Source organism: Aquila chrysaetos, chromosome 7 (genome assembly GCF_900496995.4).
Source record: "Aquila chrysaetos chrysaetos chromosome 7, bAquChr1.4, whole genome shotgun sequence".
In the NCBI taxonomy this organism is placed as follows: Eukaryota; Metazoa; Chordata; class Aves; order Accipitriformes; family Accipitridae; genus Aquila; species Aquila chrysaetos.
The window spans coordinates 7,691,330-7,709,337 of NC_044010.1; the positions used below are offsets into that span (position 1 = coordinate 7,691,330).

At 42.2% G+C, this 18,008-nt stretch overlaps 1 protein-coding gene across 6 annotated transcripts; it reads right to left on the bottom strand.

Annotated features, from left to right (window-relative positions):
* Positions 1 to 1,120: 1,120 nt before the first annotated feature.
* TBX19 (T-box transcription factor 19) lies at positions 1,121 to 17,879 on the bottom strand. 6 transcript variants are annotated; one of them, XM_041124748.1, is made up of 11 exons: positions 17,820 to 17,877; positions 15,260 to 15,426; positions 14,841 to 15,066; positions 8,810 to 9,074; positions 6,833 to 6,967; positions 5,958 to 6,019; positions 4,810 to 4,871; positions 3,957 to 4,145; positions 2,965 to 3,097; positions 2,704 to 2,760; positions 1,121 to 2,174 (listed from the first exon to the last, which is right to left on the bottom strand). In XM_041124748.1, the coding sequence occupies exons 3-11, from the start codon at positions 15,035 to 15,037 to the stop codon at positions 1,940 to 1,942; spliced, it is 1,335 nt and encodes a 444-aa protein (XP_040980682.1). In that variant the 5' UTR covers positions 15,038 to 15,066; positions 15,260 to 15,426; positions 17,820 to 17,877; the 3' UTR covers positions 1,121 to 1,939. The 6 variants fall into 6 exon arrangements, with proteins under 6 accessions (XP_040980682.1, XP_040980680.1, XP_040980683.1 ...); XM_041124746.1 differs by having other exon boundaries at positions 15,260 to 15,577; XM_041124749.1 differs by having other exon boundaries at positions 15,260 to 15,378; positions 17,820 to 17,865.
* Positions 17,880 to 18,008: the final 129 nt, after the last annotated feature.

The following is an 18,008-nucleotide window of genomic DNA, read 5'->3' on the forward strand; positions in this document are numbered from 1 at the left end:
AACATTGAGAAACTCATCACCAAGCTTTTGACAGAATGTGGAAAGGCAGATTTACAGTCAGAACTGATAAGGATTAGACTGAGAGCAGGCCACAGAGCTTTTTGCGCTGTTAGCTCCTGTTTGACCATTAATAAAAATGCACATCCAAAGCAACTTCATGACTTTGCTTTTAGGGGATAGCAGCACAAGTCAGTAAAACGAACAGTGTTACTGAGTACATCCTGGCATGCTGTCTTGCCTGCAGCAAATCTAAAAGGCCAGATGGGGAAGTCATGAAAATGCATAACACTGAGAGCACCTTGAAGGAATGGTTCAGGGCTAAGATAATAGAATATGAAACAGGAGCTTGCTGAGTTCACCAGACAGATGCAAATTTGATGGCCTGAATGAAAATGTTCTCCTTGCTGCTGCCCCTAATGTCTACCCCCCAAAAAATGCTGCTCCCAGAGCCTGTCTGTAGTAAATGAGTATTCACAAAGAGAATGTTGCCATATCTGGCAGAAGAAAAACCACCTCTGTAGAGACACCAGCTTGCAAGGAGCTTTGGAGAATCTTCTTCTATACCTATGCTGAGGATTTCCTCTTCGAGGGCTATCTATCTAGCCCCTGTCAATGCTCGTGACTGTAAACAGAACTGAATTGCTGCTGGGCGTTTCATTCTACAGACATATCTACCTGAGTTAGCTTGCAATTTTTTCTTTACCCCTACAAGAGATCAAATGGCAGCACTCTTCTCTGAGAAGTTGATAGGGCTTGCCTGAGGAGGTGAATGCGAGAACAAGGAAGATTGGAGGATGACTGCTATTATCTGCATCACACTAGTGGTTAGAAATCCCAGACAGGATCAGGCCTCTACTGTTCTAGGTGTTGTACACTCACACAGGATAGGAAAAGCTGTAGCCTGAAAAAGGAAGCTGAAACAGACAAAAGGTGAGAGGGGAAAGAGATACAAAGACATGAACTACCATGCCCAAGAGCATACAGCCAGTCGCTGGCCAAGGAATAGAAAATTCCTGTCAACTTGCTTCTGGCAAAGCTGCTTTGACTTGCTCAGAGGCTGTTAGGCGAAAAAGACTGTATGTGTGTTTACACCTTGGAAAGGCACTAAGGAGATAATACACCATTTATTCATATTTTATTTGTACTCTATACCAGAAGCAAAGTGGAAATGCAAGCTGAATCTTTTTTCTATAATTCTTTTCCCTCCACCCTTTCAAAAATAGCACATATAGAAAACATTGCAACTTTTCATTTCAAAGACTGTCACATCAGACTATAAATGCTAACTAGATGCCCTGCACCCTGCTGCTACAATGCAGCCACTTTCTCAGCTTGAGTGTGTCCATTATCCCTATAGCACACAAACAGCAAACAGGAGCTGGAGAAGGGAAGGGGACGGAGAGTACAGGTGTATGCAGGTGGCGTTAGGGTGTCAGACTAATTTCATCCTCTGAAGGGTTTAGTTTCAGGTATTGTGAAAACCTTCATGTCACAGAGAAAGTTTTTAAAGCAGCACTGTCCCTTCAAATTACCAGTCGCGAACTTGCTCACAATTTCCCCTGGACTTGGCCATTAGTTACAGAAAGGACTTTTAAAATGGCATGCGAATATCCAGCTGCCATGTCTGCTTCACTCAGTCCCATGTCTCTGACCAGTTTTTATGTGATATAGAAGCAAAACTAACTATAAAGATTCCTTCTGGACATCATGCTGAACGACGCATAAAGGTTACAGTAATAAGCCGGCTCCCATAACATTTTCTGCCTTTGCATTATGCATTTTGGATTCTCTGGCACACAAGAGTGGAAAGTGGAAAGTGGTGTTTGATGAAGGCAGTTTTCTGCATACACATCCCTGCTCTGAGCTGCAATTCTAGGAGATCGTTTGCCATTTGTGTCAGTCTTGTTTGGCTGAGCTTCCCTCATGAGCTGCCTGTCCATTAAAAGGAGTGTGAGGATGTCCACGCAGAGTCAGCTAGTCTGGCTGGAGCAGTTTCCCCTTGCGTTTCCATGCTGCCAGACACCATTCCCTGCAGAGGGATTTGGACTGATGATGCAGCGGGTAAGGGGACATTACCCCTTAGAAACATGCTTGAAGGGCTGCTGTTCACCTCGCTTCCTGCGTTGGCAACATTGACAGAACTGTTGCTCACTGTCCACAGGCAAGGGTAGTGGCTAGAAAAAAAGCAGTACAAATTGAATGACTTATTTCAAAGCATTTTCCCCTGCACAAGGTTTACCACAGTAAAGTCAAGTGTGTTATCTGCTATCCGAATTAAGCTACTAAACTAGATCAGCTTTGCAGATCTTACGTGAAAAACCACCAGTGACCATCAGACCTCGTGATGTTGGAGAGAGGCATGGAGAGAAATGTACAAATACACGTGAGGTTAAGATTTAAAGATCTTTTTTGTGGATGCTTATGAATTTTAAAGAATTGCAGCTGATCTTACTGGCACGTCAATTAGACAAGAAATGTGTGGATTTGTTTTGTGAAAAGAAGGGGAAATACTTGATAATTAATTGACCCTCTAGGTCTAAATTCCAGCCATTCCTAGAACTGTTTACTACCCTATTAACAATATTTTTGTAACAGAGCATGAATTAGATTGTTACATCCCTGCATGGGAGTAGGATCCTCATTTCATGCAGGAGAATAGTGAGGAATATATAGAGAAAAATAATTTGGCTTTAAAACGGTCACAGATTGTAGATACCAGAGTTCTCTGTGGCTCTTCCAAGATCCTGGTTTTCAGCAGTGCTGGGGAAAAACGAAGCTCCCATTGATTTCAGAGCAGGAGATAATTAGCTTGTTGGAAAGATCTGTCCAGGAATCTCAAGTTGGGCACTTAAGATATGTTTCAAATCCTCAACGGCGATTAAAGCTTGGAACAAAGTGTGAATCACCAGGGCAGTCCTACAAGCCTCACTGCTGCTAATACCAGCAGTTTTCCAGCAACCTTACCTGGGGCCAGGGCTGGCAGCTCCCTTTGTGTGTGGCACTGAGAGCAAATTAGCATGTGGAGAGGATGGCAAAGTCCAGCTGTCATGTCCTGAGAATACCTGAAGGTTATTGCTGGAGCTCTCCAACAAATTAACTTTAGGGAAAAAAAAGAAAGAAAAAAAAAGCAACAAACAAATCCTCAGTGACTATTGCAGAGACATTGTCTTAAGGCAACAGAACATGGGTAGACCTGAGGAGGCAATCTGATCGTGAGGTTTCTAACCATAGGTTAAAGGACAAAATTCACATGTTTATTAAAAGAGTAGCAAGGTGTGATATATGAGAAGGTACAGCATGATAGACATAGGATATACATTTTTGCAAGTCTGACTGATAGTCTTTTCATTAATGATAGTTGCCATATGACTGGCAATGTTTTAATACAGATTTCCTTATAACTTGTGCTTGAATATTTCCATTAAAGAAGATTCCTTGCTAAATTCTAATTAGCAAGCAGATTACTTTATTCTTAGTCTTGTTTCTGGCTAATTTCCTCTAATCAAAGTAGAGTGAATTTCTGAAAGTCTGCACCCAGATCTAGAGAGTGAAAGAGACTCAAAAGACATTCTGGCAATACCAAACGCCCTCATCTGAAGTCAGCTCCTACCATGTTCCTAAGGGCTGCTTTGACTTGAGAGTGCAACTGCTTCATAGCATGACATTGAAAGAAGGCTTGCAATGCTCTTTTTGTATAATTGGGAGCTGTACTTTAAGCAAGATCATGCACTCTCATTTATAATTAACAGTTACAGTGCACCTAGCTCTTTGTAACTTGTTTAGCTGCCTTAAACACTCTGTGCATGCAGGGTTCAGTGCAGATTGTTACAGAGACTCATCACGCTATTTCCTAGCCTCTGCTCTTGCTTGTTTTAATGCTTATGCTAACCTAAAGCAAGGGTCAGTCAGGCAGAGAGTGTCTGTTCCCTGGAAGCAAAGCAGCATTACAGTTGTACCTGTAGGTGAATGATTTCTCTGCGTGTAGGAAGGTGGGTACGGAGCAGCCCGATGCCCTCGCAGTGCTGAATATCGCTCGCAGCTGTGGGGAGTGTGTGGAGCTGACAGAGACAAAGGTCCAGTGTACTGATAATTAGAGCTTCCCGATGCACACATTGTATCTGGGTTGGAAATCAACCAGCCACCCACTTTGAGGGGAAAGAGAGAAGAAAACTATTATTGCACTAAAACACTGCAATACAATAAAGTAACCAGCCTTCTTGCAGAATCAGCTGTGCTTCAGAAACACCAAGCAGATTCCAACATACAGGTTCATGGAACAACTGACAACCAAAAAAAGCCCCCCAAAAACCCACCTTCCCCAAAACCCCACAACCACCAACCCTGAAAACAAGACCTGAAACAACTAACAGAAAATGTCACAAACTTCAAAGAACAAATGAAAGAAAAACTATCATTAAAAAAAACCACAACCTCTGCTCCCCCCATTTTTTCTACCTGTTCACCAATGAAAGGTAATTTTATAGGTGACAAAAATATTCACAGTTACAAATACAAAAAGGGGGGGAGGGGGGAGAAGCCCTAAAAATGTCATCCATCATCTTGATTCTAGATTACTTTTAATTTTGAAAAACTGCATCATAAGGAAAACGATCCCTCTGCAGAAACTGTCGTATTATTTCCTGCTGTGGGGTTTCTTCAGTCGCCTTTTTTTTTTTTTAAAGGGTCCTTTTCAATGAACACAATTCAGGACTCAGTGAATGACTGGTATGATTCAGTTAAGCAAGTCCCAGGTTCCCAGCACCTATCATACCACACAAAACTTCCAGCTGACACAAATAAAAACCTTACAGTGAGAATATGTCATATGTTGACCTTCAGAGGCTGTTTCTGGAGCATCCTTGGGATGGTTTCTGAAAAGCAGAATACTTAGTGGTAAAACTTCTCATTGAGAAATTCCAAAAGAAAGTTAAAACCAGAACTACTCACTAAAAGAAAAGTAAGTTAAAAAGAAGGGAAATCCATCTTCTTTAACCACTTGCTAGGCAGCAGTGGACTTTTCTGCAGTCTGCCATAAAGGAAGCAGGAACTTAGGTTTCATGGTGTACATAAAAATGTTCCTAAGTTTGTGCCAAATTTGGGGGCTGAACCTGGAATTCTAAATCTACCTGTGGGCACTGTTCCTGCTAGCATCAACAGCCTCAGCCTGGCCTCCCGCCCAGACCAAGGCAGGGCTCTGCCTCCTGCTCAGCCCGGCAAGCGAAAGGCAACATTCCCCCTCTGCAGCTGGAAACCCTGATGCTGAGACACAGCAGCTTAAGTGGCGAGATGAACGGAAAGAAATTCAGATTCTCCTGCAGGCACGTGGGACACTTCACATGTCAGAAGACATACGAGGTCCAAACAAAATTTGTTAGCAATAATGGACTGAAATGCATCATTTGGATGCCCCACTGCATTAGCACGGATGATGCAAATAAAACTTTGAAAGACAAACCACAATTCATTTCTGATGGAAGCACCTCTAACATCTTATATAGTTAGCACCTACAGGTTACTTACAATAAAAACATCACACGTTATCACACAGATTAAATAGTAGCAGCGTAGTTACGTTACATTTGCAGTGCAGTTTCACTTTAGTTAAGCTTTTTGACACCCGCAGTTAACTATCAAATTATGGGATTCATTGGAGTGTAAGTACAACATAGTGAACGCACGCAGTATAGAACATTACTGGGGAAGTTCACACCATCGCATTTCAGGCTTCCTGTGTAGACAGTGCTAAGTCCTAGGATCCGCAAGAGGATATTCACTCACTTCAGACCCTATTGTAGTAATTATATAGAGAGTCTCCCCACTAATATCCATGGAGTGACTCTGGATTTAAGGCAGCAGAAACAAGTTTAAGTTATATAATTTATCTTTCACATTGTGATGCCGCAGTTTTAACCGTATCAGCAGAAAAATGCTACTGGAGCAAAAAAAGATGAACTCACCTTTCTTTTGCATCCAGGAAGGCTTTGGCAAAGGGATTATACTTGATTTTGAGAGCTGTTATCTTGAGTTTACAGAAAACAAGGCATGTTAGTGAAGGCAATTTGGAATAGAAACTTGACAAAACATCTTCCAGAATAATCTAAGTGGAACTGCCTTGGTTAGCCTGACAAAATATATCCCCACACATGATGTTTTCCAGGGCTGGTTAGGAGAGAGCTTTGCTCGTTGCAGAGTGCTGCGTGCTGATCAGTGCCACAGGCAGAACACCAGTCAGGGCAGCATAATGGCATGGTCCAGTCTGGCAAATCCTGTGGGATAGTGGACCCTCTCAAGAGAGTTTAAACATTGAATTCCTACCAAGTATGAATCAAATCTGTAGCAACACTAGCTAAGGAATGTGGCACACGAGTTAGCAATTGTCACAGTCCAAAGCATCCCTCAATTACAGTTTTGAGGTTGGGTAGAAATTTTCCCATGGAATGCTGCAATGTTCTGCAATTGTATGTATTATAAGGAGTGGGCAGAGATAGGGTTATCATTATAACTATCAGTCATTGCTGGAGGAAGATATTGGACTTGACTGTAGGGTTTTTTTCCAGTAAGGGATTGGGATGCCAGGACAGATGGACCAGTCTGGAATAGCCGTGGCAGGATATTAAGCTAAACCTGGCTTAGTACTGCAGCCAGACACTAGATTAGACAATGTTCTACTGCAGAGACAAGACAGAGTATTAGACTGAATGGAGCATTATACTGCATGGGACCAGTGGGGAAACAAGAAAAAGACCAGTCTGTCCATGCTGACCTTATAATTAATAAGCTTTTAATGTATCTCATCAATGGTGACCAAGAGCACAGTGTGGCATCCACCTACCTCTTCATTTTGATAGGCAGTCACAGCTATGAACTGTGTCTCAGGGAAGGAGCAGTTCATCACCATTCGGTGGGGGCCTCCTACACGAACTATGTGTACTTGAGGCTCATATTTATGCAGAGAGTTCAGCATTATCTGCAGAAAACAAAACAGAGACAGACCCCAACGCCATTCTGATACCCCACAGCTGCTCTTTGCTCTGGCTCTTTAATAGACCAGATGTCCCTGCTAAACCTCCCCAGTCAGTGATTACTGAGAGCAGAAGGGCAGGTGCCTTCCTCCCTTCTGATGAACTACAGGGCTGAACAGAAAGAGCCTTCGCTGGACTTGGATTTAAAGCTTTCAGTACAGCAGCATTAGTGAATATTTATGTTAGCAGCTATGGCCTTCAAACCATTGGGCTTCCACTGCACTAGAGGCTGTTGAAACGGTTAAGGGGCAATCCCTGTCCTGCTTCTACTATCTGAAAGACTTAGAATCACCATCAGAGAAATCAGGGCCAGGAGGGAGCTGAGGCAGTCACCTAGTCATCTTTCTGGGCAAGATGAAGTGTATCTAAACAAGCCTTGGCAGATGTCTCTAACCTAGCATTAAAAGCTGTGAATAGCATTCATTCCACAATACACCTTCCTCAGGAAGTCTATTACATTGCTTAATTCTATCTACTGCAAGAAAAATCTGTACTTTGGAAAATGCTGTGTGCATACCTATATATATACATGGAAGAACGCAGCCATTAGCATAAAGCACTATTGTTCAGCTATTACTTTCTAGTAACAACACAGAAGGGGAAGCTGAAGCACAGAGCGGGGACATAGTTTACCTCAACACTGCTGTCAAGATTTCAAAAGAAAACAAGGGGAGCTTCAGTCGTTTGTTATTTGGAGACTTTTGTTTCTCATATGGCTTTTCCTCCCCTCCTTTCTACTTTTTTCCTCTCCACCATATATACATATCATGTTCCTTTGTTTTTTCCCTAGGGTCTCTTTGACCCTCCAAGTTGGTTTCTTGTAGCTTTTTTTACCCCTATGCATACTTTTCTGAGGCCTTTGACTTTTCTGAGGTCCTGAATGCAGGACAAGAATTTGCAAATCAGATCCCGTTCTATGCTCCACAATAAATCTTGTGTGCTGGTTCCATGTGTGACTTAGGAAAAGTCAGGTCATCTTTCTGTTCTCCAGTCTGTGAAAACTGAGATAATTTCCTACCTAATTAGGCTACTAGGCTTATGGAGTTACCTCACAAACCTAATGGAAATAACAGATAGAGAACGTATAATATTTACACGAAAGAGATTGATTCTGGGCTGACAAGTATCATCCAATGTAGGAGTTTTTTACAAAACAAACAAGCAAACAAAAGGTCTTGTGCAACATTTTACCTTTAGATGCATCATCAAAAATAAAATATGAAACAAAACTAATTTTCCTGTTTGCATTTTTAAGGGGTTCAAAGAGAAAGTCACTTATTTCTGGTACATGTGGTTTCTTTCCAAAGGCCAAAGCTGATTCAATAGAATATTGATAATTATCATGATGCAGAAGCAGACATAGTAATTATTTCATTTAGGAGCAGCCTTTTATTCTGCTATCTGACTCCTGCCAACATTCCACTTACACCAAACAACATGGGGGAACACAACAAAAACCTAATACCCGTGACCATTTTTTCCCCCTTCTCTGAAGTCCTATGTAAAAATCCCCAGCACACAAGACCAACTCTGAAAAGCCCCCTGATGATTAAGTAAACCACAGCACTCTGTCTCTCTTAACATCAAGAAGTCCATTAAAATCTGAAAGCGCCAATTAAGACCTGTTTATTCCTGTTTACATTTGGCCTCCAGCAAATAATTGGCATCTGTGGGTGAAGAGGCCTGTAAGGGCCTCTATAATTATATAAATGCACCCTTGATATTTCTTGATTGGTAGGTGCTTGCAATTGAAGCCAAGAGGTGTATGGGGAAACATTAGGCCATACCTGCCCACTCCCATTGAGCTTGTTGGTAAGTTTGACTTTGCTGAAGGAAATAGCAGCTTTCATCCAATGGGCGCCGAAGTTTGGAGAGTCTGGGTGGATGTAGACGCAGCTGTGGTTTGGTGGCTCTGGTTTCCCAGCCGGCACCCATTCTCCATTGACGTACTTCCAGCGGTGGCCATCAGTCGGGGCGAAGTCCAACAGGAAGGAATACATGGCGTTCGGGTCCAAGCCTGACACGCTGATCTTTAAAACAGGGAACATCCGCCTGGCCGGGAAACAAAAAAGGGAGACGCCACTGGAAACTGGTTGCGAAAGACTCTCCTCAGTATGTTTGTGACCAGATGCTCACAGATTAGGTCAATGTGAAAAATATCCTCCCTCCCTCCATCTAGCTGAAGAAGTCTCTTAAAGGTTAATCCTTCATTTTATTTCAATCATTTGGAAAAAAAAGTGTTATCTCTAAAGTAGGGCACTAAGGTCTTGCTCATGCCAAGAGTTATAAATATAATGAACTGTGTATAGCGTCAACAGAGTCCCTGGGATCTGGACATGCTAAATACATCCTTAGGTGTGGGACAAGAAGGCGTGAACAGGATTGAACAGAGCTGAAAATGACTGAGAAGGTGGATTGGAACCACAGATTCACTGCATTAACTGCAGAATCCTATTATAAAGTGCACTACTTTGGTGCTTAGATTCCCCTGACACACAGTCCCGTACTCTGTCCAGTGGCCGAATCCCACTTGGTCTGACTCTGGATATATCCTCTAAAATCATCCTGCAATCTCCAGCAATCAGGACATAATCCCAGCCAGGTACTCATCAGACTCCAGTTAGATTTATTGACCACGCTACTCTATACAAAGGTTTTTCTCCCTTCCTTTGAAGGGATGGTCATATTCTATCATCTTTGTGAGCAAAGTCAGTCACTTCCCTCTGTCATTTCCTGTGGTTCTTGTGTTAATCCCCAACATCTCCCACTTGAGTAATGGTTTCCAGGTAGTGCTATTCTAAATGTCCTAATAAGTCTGCTACATTTTCCTTGTCTAAAAATACTTCTTTATCAGAGTTGTGTCAGGTTAGTCTGGCATGACTTAAATTTATTAAAATGCCTTTTTATCTTATTTTCCATTGTCTGCCACATATTTCTTTACTCTTTGCTTCAAAATACATCCTGAATTCTTATTACAGGGATATATTAAAAAGTCTGTAGTTAGCTGAAATGTGTTTTCTCCCTTTCTTGAGTGCAAGTATTCACATACTGTCCCACTACTATTACATAAACATCCAGTTTGAGACGTCTGGTTAAAATCCTTGCCATTAGACCTTGCACTGGGCAGTTCTTCCAGTAATTTGGTCCTATCCTTCCACATTCCTGACCTCATCAGCTTGGTCTTCTGCTTTTAGTTCCACCTTAGATGCAACGTTGTCCTTTACTAAGCTCATCTATCATCCAGCCTTCCCACCATCTCGTGCATTTAAAACTGAAATCCTGCCCTTGTTTAGTTTTGGGAAAATGCTCCTTTTGTGCTTAAAGGTCCAATGCCACCTTTTCTCCATCCCCTTTTAATTATTATTTTTTCTTTTGTAAAGGAGATTTGCAGCGCCTCACAGCTAGACTTTCAGCAGTTTTCTGTCTGTCCCAGTACTTGTAATCCATACCACAGAGCTTTGAATCGGCATCTCAGTGCCTGAAAGTCTGCAGCAATAGAGTTAGTAGGACTCCAACAGTTTCAGGAACTGGGAAAAATTTGTGGTCAGCAGAACAGAGGAGTCTCCCAACAAAGGTGTCCTATTCATTAAGTTTCTTAGCTTGTCAAGGAACACACATCGTTACTGTGGAGGATTATTATAGCTGTTACATATTACCTCCTCCATTCTTCTTACATGGGTAAGAGGCCTCCCTGCCCCACACACCTCCGTACTGACCTCTCCTGGCAACTGCCATTTTGCCATGCCACATTTTTATGCACAGGCCAATAAATCTTCAAGCTCCTTTTCTCTATGGGTACAGAGAGACTGGTTACACCAGGCAACCACAGCAGTTTTCCAAGGTCCATGGCCATGGGGCTAAGGTAAGGTAGCTCTCTAGGCTCAGTTAAGTAGCAGTGCAAGACGTCCAAAATACAGGAGAAGAGAACTGAAATTCCAGGCTCTCTCAAGGGACACCAAAAGTCTCAGCCCCTGCTAGCCGTACTCTCCAGTGATAACCAACTGCAGATTGCTAACAATCTCCTATGACATCCCACTTGCCACCTACCTTTCTGGCCACCTTTATATAGTTTTTGCTGTATACATTCAGCACCTTCTGCTGACAGGAAAAGACAGGATTTGAGAAATTTGAGATTTTTCATATAACGTAAATACTTGTTGATGTAGGGCCAGTGCAACATTGAGAAAGATATATTGAACTGTGATCTTTCTAACTAAAAGCAGCTTAGCCAAGGATTTATATGCTACATTTAATGTGTCTTTCTGACCAGGATGCACCAACTATCAAACTGGGATGTGATAAAAAGTATGGATGCATTGCTCCCTGCACCCTCTAGATCCCCTACTGTCAGTCTTCAATGTAACACACTTAGATATTTAGCTGAAATTGAAGTGGAGGGGAAAATTCATCCACATGAAAATTTAATTTCACTAGAAGTCTCAGAACTATTTGTTACATACAGGTTGTTAATTCCTCTGCCCACAATGCAGACTTCTCTGCCTTTGTAGTTGAGAGGCTTGAGTTTATCCCCAAAAGACCTACAGACTAATGCCAGAAGAGAATACAGTATCATCAAGTCTAGCCTCCTGTACCACAGAGATTATAGCACGTCCCCACATTAACCTGCTTCACACACAGTTAATCCCTGCCTCACTTGGACCAGCATGTCTTGACTGTGCAGATTCTAATGATGGACAACTTACCACCTCACTTGTTCTGCTGATTAAGTGGCTTTACTCTTAAAATCACATTTGTCTGTCTTTTAGCATGGCAAATGATGATTTCTCCAAATTTGTCTCAGTCAGAATGTTTGTTTCAACGATTGGGTAGGTACACACATGACCTCCATTACGGCAATAGCTGAGCACTTCAGCCTCTTCAATTTATTTAGAGCAGATCTGCTACAATTACTCCACAGTACAGAACGTGAGTGGGAACATGTTTGATATCAAACTTGAATGTGTAGTAACCAGTAAAGTTGCTTTAGCATTTAAGCCTGGAAAGAGCTTCTCTTCCCAAACTCACGTTTGCCTGCCTTGACCCACTGTGGATTCTCCCCATATGCAAAGGGGAACAGTGGCACCTGCCTGCCTCCAGGCAATAATGTGGATTGCAAAGTCTCAGGATACTGCATAGCTAATATGGTATAAACACTGAGAGAGAAAACCTGCTCAATCAGAGAACACAGCGTTTGATATCGAAATACCAACTGCATACAATAAATCTGAGTAAAATAGGAGACTGATTCCCACCATATCAGCTGCACCCATTGGGATGTATTTTGTGATATAGCATGCGGTTTAATTTCACTGATGTCTACCCTGTTCAGAATATATCTATCTTCTCTGTGTACTTAGGCATAGTGCTGTGGCAGGTGATTATTATAACGAAGTACGATACAGCAATGAAGACATATCTATGTATTAACACTGAAGTTGATTCATCTAATTATGACATTTTGGGACCCTCGGTACCAATTAGAGATAACTCAATCACAGCAGATAGAATTGTGCATACTAGAATTTGACACTTGAGGATCACTAATCAATCAGCCTTTCATTCTCTGGGATGCTCCTGTATCAGGTTTCAGTTTAATTTCTGAATTTTGCTAACAATGTGTCCACACAGACTGTCTTAGTTTTCACACGCAGAAGTTCAGACTGGCTCTTCTTGTTAATAGTAGAACACAGTTTTCAAAAGCATTTGTATACCCTTCAGCAAGAATGACTGAGTTAGTTCTACCGATTTAAGAAGCAGCAGAATTAGATCAATATTTTTTCTATTGTGGATCCCTCTGAAGACAATTACTGAAGAATCTTGACCGTGAAAAGAACTCAGCACTCATAGGAAACTGTCTCAAATTTGTCTCCTTTTGAATAGCATGGAGTTGTTCAGAGAGCTTTGCTGCAGGCCACTGTCTGTATTTCTTTTTAGTGCGCTGATGTGTTTGTTATGGAAGACACTTTCAGAAATCCAAGAGATCCTTTTTCATAGTCCCTAATGCTACACTGACTTTTTAAAAAGGACTTATGAACATGACAGCATGACATACTTATATTTTTTTTTATTTTGAGATTGCTGTAGTTTGATCATAAAAAAAACTATTCCTGCCCCCACTAACGTTACTGGAGCTGTCACTGGCTTTAGGAAAAATAGGATCAAGCTGATAAGGAGTGTATAAGTTAGAATAAAGAAAAACAAGGCAGCTTACACAATGAAATAAAAAGTAGCCAGGCATATTCAAATAACGAAAGATTCCCTTATCATCATAAAAAGATTTTATCTATGCACTCACCTAGACATTTTAGAGAGAACTAGTATCACCGTACAATCATGAGTTACATTAGCTGAGAGGAAAGAAACTGAAAAAACCCTGTTGGTAAGGTGCAATTCTTTGTACCAATTTAATTAATTGGAGGCAAACCTATCTTACCTCGTTTTTGGTCACTTACCCTGCTAAGGAGTCAGTTTAAGCTACCGTACACTAAGTGGAAGTCCAGCAGTTTTTAAAGCAATTTAAATGAAGCGGAAGCAGCTTCTCGGTGTAAAGAGAACCTCAGCAGAAGATTTCTATCCCTATAGGCTATTAGGAGGAATCAGAATGGCAATAGGCAGCATTACACCAAGAGCTGATATTTTGGCAAGGCAGCTGTTCTCTCAACAGAATAACCTTGCTGAGCCAACAGACTAGATTTTTCCTTTTAACTGCTTTCACCTATGTCCCTTGTCATGCTACAGTCAACAATAGTACCGTCCTCAAATTCCGCTAACTCGAAGTCTGCAAAATTAATAAGAGTCACACCATATGAGTAAATCTTTTTCTCCACCTCTTAATTCCTCTCTCCTATGCAGATCTCCTGAGAGGTCTTGCAAAAGAAACGCGTGCATGTTGGGGTGGGGGGGAGGGAGGGGTGGGGAAGACACGTGGCAGAGGGGTGGCAAGGGTACACATTAAATAAAAACCTCAGTACCACTGTACCAGGGAATCTTATTCTAGTAGTTGCCTGTCTGTTATGGGCTAGACTCTGCTGTCAGCCCAGTTCAGAGCAGAACCTCTGTGGAGAGCCTCCTTCAAGCCACTGTCTGATTCAGAATTAGTATCCTTCTTGCCAGGTTTTGCACGCTTTTCCTATGCCTTTCTGTGTTCCCCAAATAGTAAGATATGTGATCCATTTACATCACAATATTTTGTCTTTCTAAAACTGTGTGCGTTAACCAATATTCCGCACTTGTTTCTAAGGGCACCAGCAACAACTACGGAGCAATACTATTGTGGGACCACACAATCCGGACTGCACATACATGCCACATAGGGCACAGTTTTATTGTACCCCATTGCAGTACAGACTGCTTGTACAAGATTTTAAAACCCAAGGCCAGAGAGACAGGAACTGCAGCTGTGGATAACACCACCAATCTGCTTCTGTACAGTAATTTGAGGTTTACAGGTAAGGACTTGCTAATAAAGGCTGATGATTATTAGTACAAGAAGCCATTCAAAAGGTTTTGAGAGGTACCATCTATTCCCTTGCAAAAGTTCCCTTTTTGTGCAACCTTAAGTCAGTCAATATCTTTCTCCAGCATGTTTCGCAAGCAGGAATAAAGGGTGGCAGGGATGGTTTAGCTGCGACCAAAAAGTAGGAGGGACACCCCATTCTGTTCGTAATGCTGGTTTTAGGGGACTGAAAGGCTGCAGGGATAAACTGTTAAGTGCTCATTGCAATTCTTGCAAGTCTGCACGCACAGGTTATTATCATTCCACTTAACCCCCCTGGCTATCACCTACACTTAGCCCACTGTGCTGAGCAGATCACTCACCTGCCGTTCTTGGTCACGATCATCTCATTAGTGACTTCCCTGAATCTCTGCCAGAGCGTCGCATCCTCTAAGACAACCTGGAGCTGTTTCTCAGTGGGATCGCCTTTGTCTCTCCCAGCCCGGAGTTCACTCTCCACTACGCTGAGTAGCCTGGAGACGGTACAGTCGCTGGGTTTTTTGCAGCCCAGGTCTGCCATGATGACTTTACTGCCAGAAACTTCAGTAGCTGTTAGAAGACAAAAATAATGAACTAAATCAAAAAACAAGTCAGTTCATTGGGCACCGTCTGACAAACGTGCTCTCCTCACTCTTTTGCCACTGACTAGCTCTTTCCTCTGGAAGTCCCAATGGGCAGCGACACCAGCGTGTGGAGGTTTACGCACACACTCCGCACAAAAAGAGGACTATCTCCTAATTACCTGTCAGACGGTCAGGTGGGTGGCAGGCTGATGACTCAATTGGCTGCCTTGAAAGAAGAGTCCTCCATCCAAATTAGCATGCTTTTATCTTTTTTCAACCTGAAGTGGGTCTAATTGTTCTGCTTGAGAACCAGGTTTCCATTAATGAAAATTGTTTCATTTCCAGACTGAAACAATGCATGGAAATTGCATTCATGCTGATGCGGACTCTAACTGAAGGAGCTGGTAACAGTCAAGATAGTTACCCAGAGAAGGTAGTCTTAAAATATTTTCACCAGGTGTGTTGAATAAACTCATTAACCTCGTTCCTCTATGTTCCTAAATCAAAATGTAATAGTAAGAAACCCTTCTGCACCAAGGCTGCAATGTACAAGGAGAAGGTACCATCCCTACACTCCACTGTTGATGCCTACCGTGTCCATCCCTTGGTCTCACTGTCATTCACAAAACCCCTGCTGTACCGCACAAGCAGCTGAACATGCCTCTGGCTCCATTTCCAGGGACAGACCCCACGCTTCTGGGGCTGGGTGTGAGCCTAACCGCCCGAGGCCTGGCATTGCTGACCTGCTCAGCGTCCATCTCATACAAAAGCTCCCTCGGCATCCCTAAAACAAGCATTCCCTCTCGCCTCAGGCTGAGACCTTCTCTGACAAGCCTAATCCAACCGCACATACCCTCCAAAAAGAAGCCATCGTCTTACTGAGAAGTCCAACAATTTTGGCACTCAGCCAAGGATGTGAGAGACCTGGGTTCGGTTCCGTGCTAAGGGGTTAAGTGGAGGCCACATGAACACCGGTGATCTGTAAACACTGGACTTTGGCACATAACAAGGCATTTGAGTGCCTCATTTCTCCCGATGCATCTAGCTCCAACAGTGTCTGAAATTTCTGGTCTGTTGGACATGACATAGTCAGGGACTTGATTATGAAAACATACTGTTGGAAGTCATTTTTAGAGAAATATATTTTCTGGCTACTTATTGAGAACTTTGCATTTGTTTAATTCAATAGCCCCTGTTGAATTCCTGTGCTTCCGATTCTTTCTAAAAGGTGAAATGACTTGGTGGATCACTGATGGGGTTTATAAAGACAAGAAAGAGTCTGGCAAACTTCGTAAAACAGGATTTAAGTTAAATCCATCATTTGACAATGCTCAACAGATCTTGCAGTTAAAAAACCTGAGAGATACCATCTACCTAAGCAGCAAGGGCCAGAGCTTGTTGATCTTATTTGTGTTGTATGGCACCTTATTTGGCAACTAGTCCTACTGATCCCTCAAGCCCTACACGGAGTAAGGGTACTGGCTGCAAGTCCTCAAAACTGCACAGCTGCAGGTGTGCGGCAATGTGATGTTCTGCAGAACGGGAGACTTTAGAAGAGAACCCTCAATTCCCAGCAATCTCAGCACCATTGGAAGGTGCAACCCAGACAGGTCTGAGGTATGTTTACATCTACATCATGGTACTTTCAAACTTCACACTCTAACACATCTTCTCTCTCTTCTTTTCAGCCTTCATGTAACTTTTTTTGAATTGTCAACTTATAACAAAAATTACCTAGATTACTCTATTAGTCAACTCACCTTGTGAATTACATTAGAAGGTGTCAAATAGCAACTTCTAGTTAATATCCGGCCCACTTTCACTGTTGAACAACTGAAAAATGTACTTTAAAATCTATAAGATATTTAGGTACTTGGAAGTGTGCCACTTCGCATTTGGAAAAATAATTGTATCTCAGGTAGTATGTTTGCGTAACATGGAATATGTTTATGTTTGGGTTCTCTTTATGTTTCCAAGTGCTCAGAGGAGAGAGAAGCTACTACTGTGATTTTTTCTCTGCATGTGATCGAATGGCATAGCAAATGCACAGGAGACTATGTGAGACTGCTTTTAGTTTCATTATATTATAAATGTAAATAAACACCCAAATCAGAGCCGGTTGAAGTACTGTGTATTTCAGTTCAACAACTTCAGTTTTTCAGACAGCTCTAAACCAAAAGGGAAGCAGCATGGTTTTCAGAAGTACTGACTGCCCACCACTCCCACAGGGCTTCAAGTGGAATGATACCAGATTAGAGCCTTTGAAAAATCAGATCTAAACTGCCTTCCTCAAGATGCTTAGAGCTTAAAGGAAATCAAAAGCATGCATAAAAGCGACAACAGTTCATGCCGGTGGAAGGGTTTCAAAATGACAATTGAAACGCTGTCTCACTAGCAGACATTGGTGAATTACTAGAGGTAAAGCATATGCTTAGCAAAGGTGGATTGGAAATGGAGGCAGCCAAAAAGCAAAAGAAGGGAGGTACTGCCCTGAGTGCATTGCTTGTCCAAAGCACTCCTGGGACACAGCTGTGGAGAAGGAAGGACATATGGAAGGAAGGGATAATGGACCCATTCCAGTAATGGGCTGGGAAGCAAGTTTTTCATCAATAAGACTGGGTTTTTTACAGCTAGCGTCCCTAAGGGAGAAGCACGAAGGCATTTACTTTGGAGTATCATACTAAAATTTGCATCCTGCACGACAGCAAAATGCACTTTCAGATACTAAAAGTAACTTACACTTAGGTGCTTACAGTTATTACTCGCACAAGGTGCATGGTGCTTGAAAGTCTTGTGTCCCAGAAGAAAAAAAACCCCACAAATCTAATCTCTTAAAATACCTGACTTCCATACAGTTTGAATTTTTATTTTATAACTATGTTACCATAGCTCCGGATGCCTGCAACCACAACATTTTCCAAAATGAGA

What these genes read in the sequence shown, in the direction of transcription:
- TBX19 (XM_041124747.1), bottom strand. Translation starts at nt 15,037, where the DNA reads ATGGCAGACCTGGGCTGCAAAAAACCCAGCGACTGTACCGTCTCCAGG. An exon ending in CTGCCTATCAAAATGAAGAG is followed by an intron (nt 6,020 to 6,832) that starts GTAGGTGGATGC and finishes TGTAAACTCAAG; the next exon opens with ATAACAGCTCTCAAAATCAA. An exon ending in TTCCTGGATGCAAAAGAAAG is followed by an intron (nt 4,872 to 5,957) that starts GTGAGTTCATCT and finishes TCTGCTTTTCAG; the next exon opens with AAACCATCCCAAGGATGCTC.